Source organism: Heptranchias perlo, chromosome 23, assembly GCF_035084215.1.
Source record: "Heptranchias perlo isolate sHepPer1 chromosome 23, sHepPer1.hap1, whole genome shotgun sequence".
Classification (NCBI taxonomy): Eukaryota; Metazoa; Chordata; class Chondrichthyes; order Hexanchiformes; family Hexanchidae; genus Heptranchias; species Heptranchias perlo.
The window spans coordinates 1,704,325-1,725,170 of NC_090347.1; the positions used below are offsets into that span (position 1 = coordinate 1,704,325).

The 20,846-nt window shown below is 52.1% G+C and overlaps 1 protein-coding gene across 4 annotated transcripts in view; it reads right to left on the bottom strand.

Moving 5' to 3' along the window:
* Nucleotides 1-20,846, bottom strand: part of radil2a (Ras association and DIL domains 2a) — a 160,885-nt gene that overhangs the window by 109,823 nt on the left and 30,216 nt on the right. For 3 of the 4 annotated variants that reach the window (XM_068003800.1, XM_068003798.1, XM_068003799.1), the window contains 4 exons: nucleotides 9,690-10,004; nucleotides 7,816-8,051; nucleotides 6,631-6,953; nucleotides 1,725-2,429 (listed from right to left, as the gene is read on the bottom strand). In XM_068003800.1, coding sequence (XP_067859901.1) covers nucleotides 1,725-2,429; nucleotides 6,631-6,953; nucleotides 7,816-8,051; nucleotides 9,690-10,004 — 1,579 coding nt within the window. Of the gene's footprint in view, nucleotides 1-1,724; nucleotides 2,430-6,630; nucleotides 6,954-7,815; nucleotides 8,052-9,689; nucleotides 10,005-19,483; nucleotides 19,650-20,846 lie in introns of those variants that run through there. The other variant, XM_068003801.1, reaches the window with a different exon arrangement.

A 20,846-nucleotide genomic window follows, 5' to 3' on the forward strand; every position in this document is an offset into this window, starting at 1 on the left:
GGGTGTGGGGTATATCAGAGTGTTACAGTGAGGGGTGTGGGGTATATCAGAGTGTTACAGTGAGGGGTGTGGGGTATATCAGAGTGTTACAGTGAGGGGTGTGGGGTATATCAGAGTGTTACAGTGAGGGGTGCGGGGTATATCAGAGTGTTACAGTGAGGGGTGCGGGGTCTATCAGAGTGTTACAGTGAGGGGTGCGGGGTATATCAGAGTGTTACAGTGAGGGGTGTGGGGTATATCAGAGTGTTACAGTGAGGGGTGCGGGGTATATCAGAGTGTTACAGTGAGGGGTGTGGGGTATATCAGAGTGTTACAGTGAGGGGTGCGGGGTCTATCAGAGTGTTACAGTGAGGGGTGCGGGGTATATCAGTGTGTTACAGTGAGGGGTGTGGGGTATATCAGAGTGTTACAGTGAGGGGTGTGGGGTATATCAGAGTGTTACAGTGAGGGGTGTGGGGTATATCAGAGTGTTACAGTGAGGGGTGTGGGGTATATCAGAGTGTTACAGTGAGGGGTGCGGGGTATATCAGTGTGTTACAGTGAGGGGTGTGGGGTATATCAGAGTGTTACAGTGAGGGGTGTGGGGTATATCAGAGTGTTACAGTGAGGGGTGTGGGGTATATCAGAGTGTTACAGTGAGGGGTGCGGGGTATATCAGAGTGTTACAGTGAGGGGTGTGGGGTATATCAGAGTGTTACAGTGAGGGGTGTGGGGTATATCAGAGTGTTACAGTGAGGGGTGTGGGGTATATCAGAGTGTTACAGTGAGGGGTGTGGGGTATATCAGAGTGTTACAGTGAGGGGTGTGGGGTATATCAGAGTGTTACAGTGAGGGGTGTGGGATATATCAGTGTTACAGTGAGGGGTGTGGGGTATATCAGAGTGTTACAGTGAGGGGTGTGGGGTATATCAGAGTGTTACAGTGAGGGGTGTGGGATATATCAGTGTTACAGTGAGGGGTGTGGGGTATATCAGAGTGTTACAGTGAGGGGTGCGGGGTATATCAGAGTGTTACAGTGAGGGGTGCGGGGTATATCAGAGTGTTACAGTGAGGGGTGTGGGGTATATCAGAGTGTTACAATGAGGGGTGTGAGGTATATCAGAGTGTTACAGTGAGGGGTGTGGGGTATATCAGTGTTACAGTGAGGGGTGTGGGGTATATCAGAGTGTTACAGTGAGGGGTGTGGGGTATATCAGAGTGTTACAGTGAGGGGTGCGGGGTATATCAGAGTGTTACAGTGAGGGGTGTGGGGTTTATTAGAGTGTTACAATAAGGGGTGTGAGGTATATCAGAGTGTTACAGTGAGGGGTGCGGGGTATATCAGAGTGTTACAGTGAGGGGTGTGGGGTATATCAGAGTGTTACAATGAGGGGTGTGGGGTATATCAGAGTGTACAGTGAGGGGTGTGGGGTATATCAGAGTGTTACAGTGAGGGGTGTGGGGTATATCAGAGTGTTACAGTGAGGGGTGTGGGGTATATCAGAGTGTTACAGTGAGGGGTGTGGGGTATATCAGAGTGTTACAGTGAGGGGTGTGGGGTATATCAGAGTGTTACAGTGAGGGGTGTGGGGTATATCAGAGTGTTACAGTGAGGGGTGTGGGGTATATCAGAGTGTTACAGTGAGGGGTGTGGGGTATATCAGAGTGTTACAGTGAGGGGTGTCGGGTATATCCGAGTGTTAACCCTAACATTTAATAGATAGAGGAGAATCACGTGTACTCACCCACATCACTGTTTGGATCTGACTCGCTATTCGTAACAGAAGCTTGCGGAAGTCTGCGGGGGGGAAGGAGGTGGCTGAGTGCTGGATGCAGAGACTGAGCAGGAAGGCCGGAGTTAGCTTAAAGTCTGCACTCTCATGGTCTGCTGCATTGATGATGCTGTTGAGCAGAGTGTCTTCCTGCATTAGATCATACGTGAATACGAAGTCTGTGCCTTCCGAGTCCCGCAGTCTGGGGATTGCCGGCCTGATCCAAGGCCTGGTGTCCCCCCTCGGACTGTCCAGGATCACACAGCCGCACACCTGGCAGGTGAGCTCCCCACCTGGGCTCAGGTGCAAGACAGGGGATGGGAACCAGGCAGGTCTTTGGCCGTGGCGCGAGCTGGCAAGGGTGGGGTCCTTGTACAGGAACAGGTAGTAGGCGCCCAATCCCAGCAGGTCACCTGGGCACAGCTGGGTCTCCTTGTCCAGTGGGCGCCCGTTGTGGGTGACAGGCGATCCTTTCCCGGGTCTCACCAGCGTCACCACCTCCCCGCTCTGCCCCCCAGGGCTCAGCTCACGCCTTCGTACGCAGCAGTGTCTCCGAGAGATGTCCGGGGCAGACAGCGGGATGTCCACCTTCTCCCGCTCCTCCTCCTCGCCTGTGGATTGATCCGGGTAGCGGCCAAATATGTGGCTGGTTCCACTCAGCACGTAGATGATGAAATCCTGGAACCAAACACACATTGAGCAGTGTGAGAGAGAGAGTGAGAACTGTCCATGACAAGCAGGGGACCAGCAACACCATCCCTGACCAGCAGGAAATCACCAACACCGTCCCTGACCAGCAGGAAATCAGCAACACCGTCCCTGGCCAGCAGGAAATCACCAACACCGTCCCTGGCCAGCAGGAAATCACCAACACCGTCCCTGACCAGCAGGAAATCAGCAACACCGTCCCTGACCAGCAGGAAATCACCAACACCGTCCCTGACCAGCAGGAAATCACCAACACCGTCCCTGGCCAGCAGGAAATCACCAACACCGTCCCTGACCAGCAGGAAATCAGCAACACCGTCCCTGGCCAGCAGGAAATCACCAACACCGTCCCTGACCAGCAGGAAATCACCAACACCGTCCCTGACCAGCAGGAAATCAGCAACACCGTCTCTGACCAGCAGGAGACCAGCAACTCTGTCCCTGACCAGCAGGAGACCAGCAACTCTGTCCCTGACCAGCAGGGGACCAGCAACACCGTCCCTGACCAGCAGGGGACCAGCAACACCGTCCCTGACCAGCAGGGGACCAGCAACACCGTCCCTGACCAGCAGGGGACCAGCAACACCGTCCCTGACCAGCAGGGGACCAGCAACACCGTCCCTGACCAGCAGGGGACCAGCAACACCGTCCCTGACCAGCAGGGGACCAGCAATACCGTCCCTGACCAGCAGGGGACCAGCAACACTGTCCCAGACCAGCAACACCGTCCCTGACCAGCAGGAGACCAGCGACACCATCCCTGACCAGCAGGGGACCGGCAACACCGTCCCAGACAAGCAGGGGACCGGCAACACCGTCCCAGACCAGCAGGGGACCATCGACACCGTCCCTGACCAGCAGGGGTCCGGCAACACCGTCCCTGACCAGCAGGGGACCAGCAACACCGTCCCTGACCAGCAGGGGACCGGCAACACCATCCCTGACCAGCAGGGGACCAGCAACACCGTCCCTGACCAGCAGGGGACCAGCAACACCGTCCCTGACCAGCAGGGGACCGGCAACACCGTCCCAGACCAGCAGGGGACCGGCAACACCGTCCCAGACCAGCAGGGGACCATCGACACCGTCCCTGACCAGAAGGGGTCCGGCGACACCGTCCCTGACCAGCAGGGGACCGGCGACACCGTCCCTGACCAGCAGGGGACCGGCGACACCGTCCCTGACCAGCAGGGGACCGGCGACACCGTCCCTGACCAGCAGGGGACCGGCGACACCGTCCCTGACCAGCAGGGGACCGGCGACACCGTCCCTGACCAGCAGGGGACCGGCGACACCGTCCCTGACCAGCAGGGGACCGGCGACACCGTCCCTGACCAGCAGGGGACCGGCGACACCGTCCCTGACCAGCAGGGGACCGGCGACACCGTCCCTGACCAGCAGGGGACCGGCGACACCGTCCCTGACCAGCAGGGGACCGGCGACACCGTCCCTGACCAGCAGGGGACCGGCGACACCGTCCCTGACCAGCAGGGGACCGGCGACACCGTCCCTGACCAGCAGGGGACCGGCGACACCGTCCCAGACCAGCAGGGGACCGGCGACACCGTCCCTGACCAGCAGGGGACCGGCGACACCGTCCCTGACCAGCAGGGGACCGGCGACACCGTCCCTGACCAGCAGGGGACCGGCGACACCGTCCCTGACCAGCAGGGGACCGGCGACACCGTCCCTGACCAGCAGGGGACCGGCGACACCGTCCCTGACCAGCAGGGGACCGGCGACACCGTCCCTGACCAGCAGGGGACCGGCGACACCGTCCCTGACCAGCAGGGGACCGGCGACACCGTCCCTGACCAGCAGGGGACCGGCGACACCGTCCCTGACCAGCAGGGGACCGGCGACACCGTCCCTGACCAGCAGGGGACCGGCGACACCGTCCCTGACCAGCAGGGGACCGGCGACACCGTCCCTGACCAGCAGGGGACCGGCGACACCGTCCCTGACCAGCAGGGGACCGGCGACACCGTCCCTGACCAGCAGGGGACCGGCGACACCGTCCCTGACCAGCACGGGACCGGCGACACCGTCCCTGACCAGCAGGGGACCGGCGACACCGTCCCTGACCAGCAGGGGACCGGCGACACCGTCCCTGACCAGCAGGGGACCGGCGACACCGTCCCTGACCAGCAGGGGACCGGCGACACCGTCCCTGACCAGCAGGGGACCGGCAACACCACTCTTCCTCAGGATTCCTGAGATAATCACAACAACAACTTGCATTTGTGTCGAACCTTTAATGTAGTAAAACGTCCCAAGGTGCTTCACAGGAGCGATTATCAAACAAAATTTGACACTGAGCCACATAAGGAGACATTAGGACAGGTGACCAAAAGCTTGCTCAAAGAGGTAGGTTTTAAGCAGGGTCTTAAAGGAGGAGAGAGGTGGAGAGGTGGAGAGGTTTAGGGAGAGGCGGAGAGGTTTAGGGAGGGAATTCCAGAGCTTAGGGCCCAGGCAGCTGAAGGCACGGCCGCCAATGGTGGAGCAATTAAAATCAGGGATGTGCAAGAGGCCAGAATTGGAGGAGCGCAGAGATCTGGGAGGGTTGTAGGGCTGGAGGAGGTTACAGAGATAGGGAGGGGAGAGCGAGGACATGGAGGGATTTGAACAGGAGGATAAGAATTTTAAAATCGAGGCATTCCCGGACCGGAAGCCAATGTAAGTCAGTGAGCTCAGGGGGTGATGGGAGAACGGGACTTGGTGCGAGTTAGGGTTTTGGATGTGCTGAAGTTTACGGGGGGGTGGAAGGTGGAAGGCCGACCAGGAGAGCACTGGAATAGTCGAGTCACAGGGAATAGAGGAGATTCTCCAGGATATCTCCCTTCATCTCCTGACTCCTCCCACTGGGGGTACGGGTTGCATGGGCGCCAGCTGCCCTTTAGGAACTCAGTATAGGCGGGCTATTTGACCGTGATTGCATCACTGCCGGTTCAGGTCCTGTCCTCGGCTGATGCCCACCCGTGTGCCTCCTCCAAGAGTCATTGGACACTGATGAGGAACAGGCCCCCCACCCAGCCCAGGGTGCTGAGGGTCAGCCAGGGCTCAGTGGGTAACACTCTCCTCTCTGAGTCAGAAGGTCGTGGGTTCAAGACCCACTCCAGAGACTTGAGCACAAAATCCAGGCCGACACTCCCAGTGCAGTACTGAGGGAGCGCCGCACTGTCGGAGGGTCAGTACTGAGGGAGCGCCGCACTGTCGGAGGGTCAGTACTGAGGGAGCGCCGCACTGTCGGAGGGTCAGTACTGAGGGAGCGCCGCACTGTCGGAGGGTCAGTACTGAGGGAGCGCCGCACTGTCGGAGGGTCAGTACTGAGGGAGCGCCGCACTGTCGGAGGGTCAGTACTGAGGGAGCGCCGCACTGTCGGAGGGTCAGTACTGAGGGAGCGCCGCACTGTCGGAGGGTCAGTACTGAGGGAGCACCGCACTGTCGGAGGGTCAGTACTGCGGGAGCGCCGCACTGTCGGAGGTGCCATCTTTCGGATGAAACGTTAAACTGATGCCCCGTCTGCCCTCTCAGGTGGACGTAAAAGATCCCACTATTTTGGAGAAGAGTAGGGGAGTTCTCCCCGGTGTCCTGGGTCAATATTTATCCCTCTACCAATATCACTAAAACAGATTATCTAGTCATTATCACATTGCTGTTTGTGGGATCTTGCTGTGCGCAAATTGGCTGCCGCATTTCCTACATTACAACAGTGACTACACTTCAAAAGTAGTTAATTGGCTGTAAAGCACTTTGGTATGTCCTGGGGTTAGGAACGGCGCTGTAGAAATGCAAGTTCTTAATGGTAATTTCCACTATCACAGGTCTGGCTGAGGCCTGGGAACACAACACAGACTGGGACAGAGGCCTGGGAACACAACACAGACTGGGACAGAGGCCTGGGAACACAACACAGACTGGGACAGAGGCCTGGGAACACAACACAGACTGGGACAGAGGCCTGGGAACACAACACAGACTGGGACAGAGGCCTGGGAACACAACACAGACTGGGACAGAGGCCTGGGAACACAACACAGACTGGGACAGAGGCCTGGGAACACAACACAGACTGGGACAGAGGCCTGGGAACACAACACAGACTGGGACCAGTCAACTAGAGAGTTGCTTTGAATAAGTTAGTAATTAATGTTCACAGACCCTCTCTCACCTGCCTGTAACTGTAACCCTGGAGTAACACAAAGTAGGGGAACTCGAAGGGCGGGTGTACGGAGTACTGAGTGGCACTGTCGTCGCTGCTTTCAGTCTCCTCTTTCTCGATGCCCAGACACAGCTGATTCCTGTCCTCCTCAGTGTCCAGAGCTTCGATCCGATGGGACCTTATGCTTTTCCTTGTTTCTCTGGTCTTGGCCGATAGATTCATGTCACTGACACTCCGCCAGAGTGCAAAGCTGCATTCGATCTCCTCGTCTGTCAGAGCTGATGACGCCCGTGCTCGGGTCATTTGCAATCTGCGAGCCTGAGCATTAATCCCTGCACCGGAGATGAGAGGAGGTGTCAGGTGTAAACAGGTAAAACGTACAAGAGAAAAATCAGATGGTTGGGGCAGCAATGAATGAGGCAGCACGGGGGATGTATCACAGAGTGACGCAGCACGGGGGATGTATCACAGAGTGACGCAGCACGGGGGATGTATCACAGAGTGACGCAGCACGGGGGATGTATCACAGAGTGACGCAGCACGGGGGATGTATCACAGAGTGACGCAGCACGGGGGATGTATCACAGAGTGACGCAGCACGGGGGATGTATCACAGAGTGACGCAGCACGGGGGATGTATCACAGAGTGACGCAGCACGGGGGATGTATCACAGAGTGACACAACACACTCACTCCCCGCCTGTCCCTCTCACACTCACTCCCCGCCTGTCCCTCTCACACTCACTCCCCGCCTGTCCCTCTCACACTCACTCCCCGCCTGTCCCTCTCACACTCACTCCCCGCCTGTCCCTCTCACACTCACTCCCCGCCTGTCCCTCTCACACTCACTCCCCGCCTGTCCCTCTCACACTCACTCCCCGCCTGTCCCTCTCACACTCACTCCCCGCCTGTCCCTCTCACACTCACTCCCCGCCTGTCCCTCTCACACTCACTCCCCGCCTGTCCCTCTCACACTCACTCCCCGCCTGTCCCTCTCACACTCACTCCCCGCCTGTCCCTCTCACACTCACTCCCCGCCTGTCCCTCTCACACTCACTCCCCGCCTGTCCCTCTCACACTCACTCCCCGCCTGTCCCTCTCACACTCACTCCCCGCCTGTCCCTCTCACACTCACTCCCCGCCTGTCCCTCTCACACACTATCCTTGTCTGTCCCTCTGTCTGTGACCCGTTACCTGCTGTCACCGTGTCTTTCTCTTTCGCTGCGATCTCTTCCACGTCCACCTTCCGGCGGATTTCGAACCTTCGAGCGAAACCTTCCTTCGGTTTCCAGAGTGACTGCAGAGTGAGAGGTTTCTCATTGTCACTCACAACCCTGAAGCACTCAGTCTTCCATTGGTTATCCACATCCGAACGGCCAATCACATCACACAGAACGTAGTCTCTGCTGCAGCTCTTGTTCAGGGAATATCTGGATAACACCAAGGACAGTCCATCAGATCAACACAGCACTCGGGGTAGATTCAGAGTAAAGCTCCCTCTACACTGTCCCATCAAACACTCCCAGGGCAGGTACAGCACAGGTTAGATACAGAGTAAAGCTCCCTCTACACCGTCCCATAAACACTCCCAGGGCAGGTACAGCACGGGTTAGATACAGAGTAAAGCTCCCTCTACACTGTCCCATCAAACACTCCCAGGGCAGGTACAGCACGGGTTCGCTAAGATTGAGTTTACCAGTTTAATGTCAAATTAGGGCCAGTCTTCGACCGTGTGTCAATGGCACTAGGAAACTGGGTTCAGACTGGCCAACTCAGTCCATGTGGAACCCTGACAGAGGAGACTGCCACTGTCTCAGTCTGGCCTGGGTTTGACCCAGGTCCCAGGGTTTCCTCTTTATTTTTCTGCCCCACAATTTCCACCAAGCGCGGCTGAGCTCAGATCTGTAAGATCCTGTCCGGTCAAACCCAGTGAAACATAAAATCTGCGGTGGGCAGAAAGGGCCGAGAGTCTTTGCTGGAGACTCTTTCACAAAATGAAATGAATGATTAATTTGTTCCTTTCAGTCTAAGCACAGCCCTCGCCCCAGTGCAGGCAGGATGCTGGGTGGGAGCACAGCCTGTATTTTCCGATGATGTGCTCAGCCTGATGATATCAGCACTCCGAGGAACTGCCTGATGATTATTTCCCACTTGACTTCTGCTTGCTGGGTCCCCACTAGAACGGACTGAAAATTCAGCACTGGCTTCTTCGACAGCACCTCCCATACCCGCAATCTCTACCACCGAGAAGGACAAGGGCAGTAGGCACATGGGAACAACACCACCAAGTCACACACCATCCCGACTTGGAAATATATCGCTGTTCCTTCATCGTCGCTGGGTCAAAATCCTGGAACTCCCTTCCTAACAGCACTGTGGGAGAACCATCACCACATGGACTGCAGCGGTTCAAGAAGGCGGCTCACCACCACCTTCTCAAGGGCAATGAGGGATGGGCAATAAATGCCGGCCTCGCCAGCGACGCCCAAATCCCATGAACGAATAAAAAAAAAGTCACTTTCCCCCTGTTCCCACATCGCAGCGAGACTTTGGAGGTGAAATTCACCTTGAGCATTAGTGAAAAATGGGCATTACACTCAGCCCGATTCAAGTCTTTCAGATGAGATGTTAAACTGAGGCCCTGATTCCCTCTCAGGTGGACGCAAAAGATCCAATAGCCACTATTCAAAGAAGAGCAGGGGAGTTCTCCCCGGTGTCCTGGGCCAATATTTATCCCTCAACCAACATCACTAAAAACAGATTGTCTGGTCATTTATCTCATTGTTGTTTGTGGGATCTTGCTGTGCGCAAATTCGCTCCCACGTTTCCTACATTACAACAGTGACTACACTTCAAAAAGTACTTCATTGGTTTTAAAATGCTTTGGGATGTCCCGAGGTTGTGAAAAGCCCGATAGAAATGGAAGTTCTTTCAAGTCAATCGAAAATTAAATGGGGCAGTAAGTAAAACCAGCTGCCCATTCGCTGCGCCCCAAGGTGATTTTCCACCCCTCTGTCTTGTGACCAAACCCTAAGCGAAGCATCAAAAGAAATGCAAAGTCCCCAAACCTCTCCAGGGCCTCCTTCACCAGCTCCTGCGCGCTGGAGCATGGCGTAGCCAGCACGCTCTTGTAGTTGGCTCCTGCACTGATCTCATTACCGAAGATCTTGAGAACGCCAGGCGCTGTGACCTGGGTGGAGAGCTCGGTGGGGTCGTCAGTGGCCCCCACACCTCCCTCCTCATCGCCCGACTTCTCGTCCCTGAAGCTGCGGCCCCTGAACACCGTGGCGAGGCCCCGGTTGTGCCGCTTGATCTTGCTCCGAGCCGGCTGCCTCACTCCAAAATTCTCGCTCGATTTGACTGTAGTGTCCGATGAACTTGACCTGGAGGGAGAGAAAAAAGGATCACTTGTCGCCCCTCGCTGGCCCAGCGGGTAAACACTGACCAGTTAGTCAATCTCACCCGGGGAAGTGGTAGGAGTGTGACATCGGAGTCAGTCCAGGGTTCCCGCATCGGCCCCACACACTCACACAAACACACTCACACTCTCACACACTCACACAAATACACACACACACACACACACACACTCTCACAAATACACACACACACTCTCACAAATACACACACACACACACACTCACACAAATACACACACACACACACTCTCACAAATACACACACACACTCTCACAAATACACACACACACTCTCACAAATACACACACACACACACACTCACACACACACACTCACACACACACACAAATACACACACACAAATACACACACACAAATACACACACACACACTCTCACATACACACACACACAAATACACACACACTCTCACAAATACACACACACACACACACACACACACACTCACTCACATAGCCATACTCACAGAATCATACCTTTCAGCCAACGTCCCAGACTCTTCCATCACCATCCCTGGGTATGTCTTGTCCCACCGGAAGGACAGACCCACCAGAGGTGGCGGTACAGTGATATACAGTCAGGAGGGAGTGGCCCTGGGAGTCCTCAGCATTGACTCTGGACCCCATGAAATCTCATGGCATCAGGTCAAACATGGGCAAGGAGCCCTCCTGCTGATTACCACCTACCGTCCTCCCTCAGCTGATGAATCAGTCCTCCTCCATGTTGAACACCACTTGGAAGAAGCACTGAGGGGAGCAAGGAGACAGAATGTACTCTGGGTGGGGGACTTCAATGTCCATCACCAAGAGTGGCTCAGTAGCACCACGACTGACCTAGCTGGCCGAGTCCTGAAGGACATAGCTGCCAGACTGGGCCCGTGGCAGGTGGTGAGCGAACCAACACGAGGGAAAAACATACTTGACCTCGTCCTCACCAATCTACCTGTCGCAAATGCATCTGTCCGTAGGAATGACCACCGCACAGTCCTTGTGAAGACGAAGTCCCGGTCTTCACACTGAGGACACCATCCAACGTGTTGTGTGGCACTACCACCGTGCTAAATGGGATAGATTCAGAACACATCTAACAGCTCAAAACTGGGCATCCATGAGGCGCTGTGGGCCATCAGCAGCAGCAGAATTGTATTCCAGCACAATCTGTAACCTCATGGCCCGGCATATTCCTCACTCTACCATTACCAACAAGCCAGGGGATCAACCCTGGTTCAAGGAGGAGTGTAGAAGAGCATGCCAGGAGCAGCACCAGACATACCTAAAAATGAGGCGCCAACCTGGTGAAGCTACAACTCAGGACTACATGCATGCTAGACAGCGGAAGCAACATGCTCTAGACAGAGCTAAGCAATTCCACAACCAATGGATCAGATCAAAGCTCTGCAGTCCTGCCACATCCAGTCGTGAATGGTGGTGGACAATTAAACAACTAACGGGAGGAGGAGGCTCTGCAAACATCCCCATCCTCAATGATGGCGGAGTCCAGCATGTGAGTGCAAAAGACAAGGCTGAAGCGTTTGCAACCATCTTTGCCAGAAGTACCGAGTAGATGATCCATCTCGGCCTCCTCCAATTATCCCCACCATCACAGAAGCCAGTCTTCAGCCAATTCGATTCACTCCACATGACATCAAGAAATGTCTGAGTGCACTGGATACAGCAAAGGCTATGGGCCCCGACAACATCCCAGCTATAGTGCTGAAGACTTGTGCTCCAGAACTAGCTGCACCTCTAGCCAAACTGTTCCAGTACAGCTACAACACTGGCATCTACCCGACAATGTGGAAAATTGCCCAGGTATGTCCTGTCCAAAAAAAGCAGGACAAATCCAATCCGGCCAATTACTGCCCCATCAGTCTACTCTCAATCATCAGCAAAGTGATGGAAGGTGTCGTCGACAGTGCTATCAAGCGGCACTTACACACCAATAACCTGCTCACCGATGCTCAGTTTGGGTTCCGCCAGGACCACTCGGCTCCAGACCTCATTTCAGCCTTGGTCCAAACATGGACAAAAGAGCTCAATTCCAGAGGTGAGGTGAGAGTGACTGCCCTTGACATCAAGGCAGCATTTGACCGAGTGTGCACCAAGGAGCCCTCGTAAAATTGAAGTCAATGGGAATTAGGGGGAAAACTCTCCAGTGGCTGGAGTCATACCTAACACAAAGGAAGATGGTAGTGGTTGTTGGAGGCCAATCATCTCAGCCCCAGAACATTGCTGCAGGAGTTCCTCAGGGCAGTGTCCTCGGCCCAACCATCTTCAGCTGCTTCATCAATGACCTTCCCTCCATCATAAGGTCAGAAATGGGGATGTTCGCTGATGATTGCACAGTGTTCAGTTCCATTCGCAACCCCGCAGATAATGAAGCAGTCAATGCCGGCCTGCAGCAACACCTGGACAACATCCAGGCTTGGGCTCATAAGTGGCAAGTAACATTCGCGCCAGACAAGTGCCAGGCAATGACCATCTCCAACAAGCTAGATCACAGATCAGCCATGATCTTATCAAATGACGGAGCAGGCACGAGGGGCTGAATGGCCTACTCCTAATCCTATGTTCCTATGTTCCTATAAGAGAGAATCTAACCACTTCCCCTTAACATTCAACGGCATGACCATCGCCAAATCCCCCACCATCAACATCCTGGGGGTCACCATTGAACAGAAACTTAACAGGACCAGCTATAAAAATACTGTGGCTACAAGAGCAGGTCAGAAGCTGGGTATTCTGCGGCGAGTGACTCACCTCCTGACTCCCCAAAGCCTTTCCACCATCTACAAGGCACAAGTCAGGAGTGTGATGGAATGCTCTCCACTTACCTGGATGACTGTAGCTCCAACAACACTCAAGAAGCTCGACACCATCCAGGACAAAGCAACCCGCTTGATTGGCACCCCATCCTCCACCCTAAACATTCACTCCCTTCACCACCGGTGCACAGTAGCTGCAGTGTGTACCATCCACAGGATGCACTGCAGCAACTCGCCAAGGCTTCTTCAACAGCATCTCCAGACCCGCGGCCTCTACCACCTAGAAGGACAAGAGCAGCAGGCACATGGGAACAACACCACCTGCACGTTCCCCTCCAAGTCACACACCATCCTGACTTGGAAATATATCGCCGTTCCTTCATCGTCGCTGGGTCAAAATCCTGGAACTCCCTACCTAACAGCACTGTGGGAGAACCTTCACCACACGGACTGCAGCGGTTCAAGAAGGCGGCTCACCACCACCTTCTCAAGGGCAATTAGGGATGGGCAATAAATGCTGGCCTTGCCAGCGACGCCCACATCCCATGGACGAATAAAAAAAACATTCACACACACACTCACTCACACACACACACTCACATCACACGCTCATTCACATACTCACACACTCACTCACTCACAATCACTCTCACACACACTCGCATAAACACACTCCCAGAAACACCCAGAACTTTTATAGTTATATTAGGAAAAAGAGGGTGGTCAGGAGCAGTGTTGGCCCCTTAAAAACTGAAAGTGGGGATATTGTCATTGACAATGGGGAAATGGCAGACATGTTGAATAATTACTTTGCATCGGTATTTACAGTAGAAAAAGAGGATAGCATGCCGGAAATCCCAAGAAAACTAATATTGAATCGGGGACAGGGACTCAATAAAATTAACATAAGTAAAGCAACAGTAATGAAGAAAATAATAGCACTAAAGAGTGACAAATCCCCAGGACCAGATGGTTTCCATCCCAGGGTTTTAAAGGAAGTAGGTGAGCACATTGCAGATGCCCTAACTATAATTTTTCAAAGTTCTCTAGATTCAGGAACTGTCCCTCTGGATTGGAAAATTGCACATGTTAATCCGCTTTTTAAGAAAGGAGAGAGAGGGAAACCAGGGAATTATAGACCAGTTAGCCTAACATCTGTTGTGGGGAAAAATGCTGGAGTCTATAATTAAGGATAGGGTGACTGAACACCTCGAGAATTTTCAGTTAATCAGAGAGAGCCAGCATGGATTTGTGAAAGGTAGGTCGTGCCTGACAAACCTGATTGAATTTTTTGAAGAGGTGACTAAAGTAGTGGACAGGGGAATGTCAATGGATGTTATTTATATGGACTTCCAGAAGGCATTTAATAAGGTCCCACATAAGAGACTGTTAGCTAAGATAGAAGCCCATGGAATCGAGAGAAAAGTACGGACTTGGTTAGGAAGTTGGCTGAGCGAAAGGCGACAGAGAGTAGGGATAATGGGTAGGTACTCACATTGGCAGGATGTGACTAGTGGAGTCCCGCAGGGATCTGTCTTGGGGCCTCAATTATTCACAATATTTATTAACGACTTAGATGAAGGCATAGAAAGTCTCCTATCTAAGTTTGCCAATGACACAAAGATTGGTGGCATTGTGAGCAGACTAGATGAAAACATAAAATTACAAAGGGATATTGATAGATTAGGTGAATGGGCAAAACTGTGGCAAATGGAATTCAATGTAGACAAATGTGAGGTCATCCACTTTGGATCAAAAAAGGATAAAACAGGGTACTTTCTAAATGGTAAAAAGTTAAAAACAGTGGATGTCCAAAGGGACTTAGGGGTTCAGGTACATAGATCATTGAAGTGTCATGAACAGGTGCAGAAAATAATCAAGAAGGCGAATGGAATGCTGGCCTTTATATCTAGAGGACTGGAGTACAAGGGGGCAGAAGTTATGCTGCAGCTATACAATACCCTGGTTAGACCGCACCTGGAATACTGTGAGCAGTTCTGGGCACCGCACCTTCGGAAGGACATATTGGCCTTGGAGGGAGTGCAGCGTAGGTTTACTAGAATGATACCCGGACTTCAAGGGTTAAGTTACGAGAAGAGATTACACAAATTGGGGTTGTATTCTCTGGAGTATCGAAGGTTAAGGGGTGATCTGATCGAAGTTTATAAGATATTAAGGGGAACGGATAGGGTGGATAGAGAGAAACTATTTCCACTGGTTGGGGATTTTAGGAGTAGGTGGCACAGTCTAAAAATTAGAGCCAGACCTTTCAGGAGTGAGATTAGAAAACATTTCTACACACAAAGGGTGGTAGAAGTTTGGAACTCTCTTCCGCAAACGGCAATTGATACGAGCTCAATTGCTAATTTTAAATCTGAGATAGATAGCTTTTTGGCAACCAAAGGTATTAAGGGATTTGGGCCAAAGGCCAGTATATGGAGTTAGATCACAGATCAGCCATGATCTTATCAAATGGCGGAGCAGGCACGAGGGGCTGAATGGCCTACTCCTGTTCCTATGTTTCCTATGCCAGGAGATGTCTGACCATCCCAGGATTTAATAGGCCCTTGATACCCATTAGATTGATATACATGGAATGGGCACTCCCGGTTAACCCCTAACCTCATCACGACCTGGTACAAACTGTGCCCTATGCCTGCTTGAGGTGCCACTCACCGCTCGTTGAGCTGTGGGCTCCGTTTTGTTGTGTAAATATCATCCCACTCTCAGCCCCGGCACGCCCTCGAAATTGTTGCAGGTCTCCCCGATCTCATTCTGGAGTTTTACAGAGTCCACTTCAGGTTTAATGCCGCATGACGCCAGAGGGACCACTCACTTACACCACACAGCACAACATACCTGTCCGCTCACTCACACACGGACCCTTGGAGACAGATGCATTCACAGGAAAGGCCTGTAACTAACCCACTCAGAATCCCATCCGTTACTGCCTCTGTTACACCCGGGCAGGATCTGTAAAGAACATCCCCCCCACTCAGTCCCAAAGGTGACGGTTTGCCCTGTGCTGCCATCTCCCTGTGCCCTCTGATACCTCACCAACCTTCTGTGAGAACCCAGTGTCATCAGCACACTCACAGCTGACACTGAGCCTGTCCTCATCTAAAGTATACACACACTCACAAACACACACTCATAAACACACTCTCACACACTCATACAAACACACGCTCACACACACTCACATGCACACTCATACACACTCTCGTAAACACACTCACTCATATGCATGTACACTTACTAATACACACACATACACTGGAATCATAGAAAGGTTACATCACGAAAGCAGGCCATTCACCCCATCAAGTCCGTGCCGGCTCTATGCAAGAGCAATCCAGATAGTCCCACTCCCCCGCCCTATCCCCATAGCCGTGCAAATATTTTCCTTTCGGGTACTTATCCAGTTCCCTTTTGACGGCCATGATTGAATCTGCCTCCACCACCCCCTCGGGCAGTGCATTCCAGATCCTAACCACTGTGTAAAAAAGTTTATTCTCATGTCGTCTTTGGTTCTTTTGCCAATCACCTTAAATCTCTGTCCTCTGGTTCTTGATCCTTCCGTCAATGGGAATAGTTTCTCTCTATCTACTCTGTCTGGACCCTTCATGATTTTAAACACCTCTATCAAATCTCCTCGCAATCTTCTCTGTTCCGAGGAGAACAACCCCAGCTTCTCCAGTCTATCCATGTAACTAAAGCCCCCATCCCTGGAATCATTCTAGTAAATCTTTTCTGCACCTTCTCTAAGGCCTTCATTTGCTTCCTAAAGTGCGGTGCCCAGAACTGGACACAATACTCCAGTTGTGGTCGAACAAGTGTTTTATAAAGGTTCATCATGACTTCCATACTTTTGTACTCTATGCCTCTATTTATAAAGCCCAGGATCCCGTTTGCTTTTTTAACCACTTTCTCAACCTGCCCTGCCACCTTCAACAATTTGTGCACATATACCCCCCAGGTCTCTCTGTTCCTGTACCCCTTTTAGAATTGTGCCCTCTAATTTACATTGCCTCTCCTTGTTCTTCCTACCAAAATGTATCACTTCGCATTTTTCTGCATTAAATTTCATCTGCCTCGTGTCCGCCCATTCCACCAGCCTGTCTATATCCTCTTGAAGTCTATCACTATCCTCCTCACTGTTCACTACCCTTCCAAGTTTTGTGTCATCTGCAAATTTGGAAATTGTGCCCTGTACACCCAAGTCCAAGTCATTAATATATATCAAGAATCACACTAATACACACACATACACACACTCCTACACATACACACTTATACACACAAGACACACATACACACTCAACACATTCACACTTACTAATACTCACAAACATATACGCTAATACACAGACACACACATACCCTCATACGCTAATACACAGACACACACATACCCTCATACGCTAATACACAGACACACACATACCCTCATACGCTAATACACAGACACACACATACCCTCATACGCTAATACACAGACACACACATACCCTCATACGCTAATACACAGACACACACATACCCTCATACGCTAATACACAGACACAAACATACCCTCATACGCTAATACACAGACACACACATACCCTCATACGCTAATACACAGACACACACATACCCTCATACGCTAATACACAGACACACACATACCCTCATACGCTAATACACAGACACACACATACAATCATACGCTAATACACAGACACACACATACCCTCATACGCTAATACACAGACACACACATACCCTCATACGCTAATACACAGACACACACATACCCTCATACGCTAATACACAGACACACACATACCCTCATACGCTAATACACAGACACACACATACCCTCATACGCTAATACACAGACACACACATACCCTCATACGCTAATACACAGACACACACATACCCTCATACGCTAATACACAGACACACACATACCCTCATACGCTAATATACACACACACACGTACCCTCATACACTAATAAACACACACGTACCCTCGTACACTAATACACAGACACACACACACCCTCATACACTAATAGACACACACATACCCTCATACACTAATACACAGACACACACATACCCTCATACGCTAATACACACACACACGTACCCTCATACACTGATACAGACACACACACGTACCCTCATACACTAATACACAGACACACACGTACCCTCATACGCTAATACACACACGTACCCTCATACACTGATACACAGACACACACATACCCTCATACACAGACACACACATACCCTCATACACTAATACACACACACACACATATGCTCATACACTAATACACACACATACCCTCATACACTAACACACCCTCATACACTAATACACACACATACCCTCTTACACTAATATAGACACACACACATACGTACCCTCATACACTAATACACACACACACATACCCTCATACACAAACACACACGTACCCTCATACACAAACACACACGTACCCTCATACACAAACACACACGTACCCTCATACACAAACACACACGTACCCTCATACACAAACACACACGTACCCTCATACACTAATACAGACACACATACACCCTCATACACTAAAAGACAGACACACACACACCCTCATACACTAATACACAGATACACACATACCCTCATACACTAATACACAGACACACACATACCCTCATACACTAATACACAGACACACACACACCCTCATACACTAATACACACACACACACACACCCTCATACACTAATACACAGACACACACATACCCTCATACACTAATACACAGACACACACATACCCTCATACACTAATACACAGACACACACACACCCTCATACACTAATACACAGACACACACACACACTCATACACAGGACAGGGCATTTACCCACTGAGCCATTGACCTGCTGTCCAAGTAGTACTTTCAGTTCCAGCCCACATGATTGGCGAAGACAGAGCTGGATGAGACTGGTGCCCCGACATGTCCCGGAACACACAGTGCCTGTGGGAGGAGAGCCAATCTGGGTGGAATTCTGTGTTCAACCTGACCCTCGATCCTGTGATGTCTGACTCCCACCTCGTACTTTAATGAAGATGTCAGGACATTAATTAAACCACCCGCCCTCACTGCAGTTTGTTAAAAAATAGCTAGCATTCATCTCCTTAACATGTGGTTAGTGACAGGGTCACCTAATCTCAAACTTTGTTACGTCATCTGAGTTCCTCTAGTGATTGTCCTGACACTTAGTATCTGCTCTAATCTGTGTCATCGTCCGTTCACCAGACCCTCAAACATTAGTCTCCCCCCCTCTCCAACATTGTTCAGAAAACCCTAGTACCTCAAATATAGATACATGGTGTTAAGACTGAGACAGAGAGAGAGAGAGAGACAGAGTGTGAAACTTCAAAAGAGAGATAAAAGAGAAAGGCAGAAAGGGAAATAAGAACGTTCAATATAATTTCCAGACATGACTTCTTTCGTTGTTTAGCCACAGTACCTCTGTAAATGACACTCTTCCCGTCTGCAGTCAGGCCCCTTCACCAACTAGCTACATCTAGCTTGACTGCTAATATATCAGTGATTCCGCAATGTGTAGCTGGAAAAGTAAAGGAGCTCGGATCCTTACCAAGAGGCCAGGTGCAGTTTGGTTTTGTGAGCCACCAGTTCAAACATGCCCCAGCTGGACCGTACCTGCTGGTTTGCTTCGAGTCGGTTAGCTGGATATTCCCGGGGCAGAAGGTGAGAGTTACAGGAGAGGGTGGGAATGGCTGATCATACAAGGGCACTTTACCTAGCCGGCACCAGGGCACACCCAGAGTCTGCTGTAAACCGCCTCCATTCAGTGACGTAAGGGGACAAACCACAACACATACATGCACCTGAACTTGTTATGCAACAAGTTAAACATTAGACAACAAACAGGACAGTGAGACCAGGAGAAGGAGGGTTTAACTTTCTGGTTTCTCCTGCCTGCTGTCCTCAGGGGTCCGAACTCCAGCGACTCTGGTCGGTCACACCCAGCTCCTCACCAATCCAGGCAGAGGGTCCAGGGGGAAATGCTACATCACCAAAAAACAGCCCCACTCACTGCAATCCCAAGACTGTGAGCCCCACTCACTCTCCAATCCCGAGACTGTGAGCCCCACTCACTCTGAATCCCCGAGACTGTGAGCCCCACTCACTCTGAATCCCCGAGACTGTGAGCCCCACTCACTCTGAATCCCCGAGACTGTGAGCCCCACTCACTCTGAATCCCCGAGACTGTGAGCCCCACTCACTCTGAATCCCCGAGACTGTGAGCCCCACTCACTCTGAATCCCCGAGACTGTGAGCCCCACTCACTCTGCAATCCCAAGACTGTGAGCCCCACTCACTCTGCAATCCCGAGACTGTGAGCCCCACTCACTCTGCAATCCCGAGACTGTGAGCCCCACTCACTCTGCAATCCCGAGACTGTGAGCCCCACTCACTCTGCAATCCCGAGACTGTGAGCCCCACTCACTCTGAATCCCCGAGACTGTGAGCCCCACTCACTCTGAATCCCCAAGACTGTGAGCCCCACTCACTCTGAATCCCCGAGACTGTGAGCCCCACTCACTCTGAATCCCCGAGACTGTGAGCCCCACTCACTCTGAATCCCCGAGACTGTGAGCCCCACTCACTCTGAATCCCCGAGACTGTGAGCCCCACTCACTCTGCAATCCCGAGACTGTGAGCCCCACTCACTCTGAATCCCCGAGACTGTGAGCCCCACTCACTCTCCAATCCCGAGACTGTGAGCCCCACTCACTCTGCAATCCCGAGACTGTGAGCCCCACTCACTCTGCAATCCCGAGACTGTGAGCCCCACTCACTCTCCAATCCCAAGACTGTGAGCCCCACTCACTCTCCAATCCCGAGACTGTGAGCCCCACTCACTCTGCAATCCCGAGACTGTGAGCCCCACTCACTCTCCAATCCCGAGACTGTGAGCCCCACTCACTCTGCAA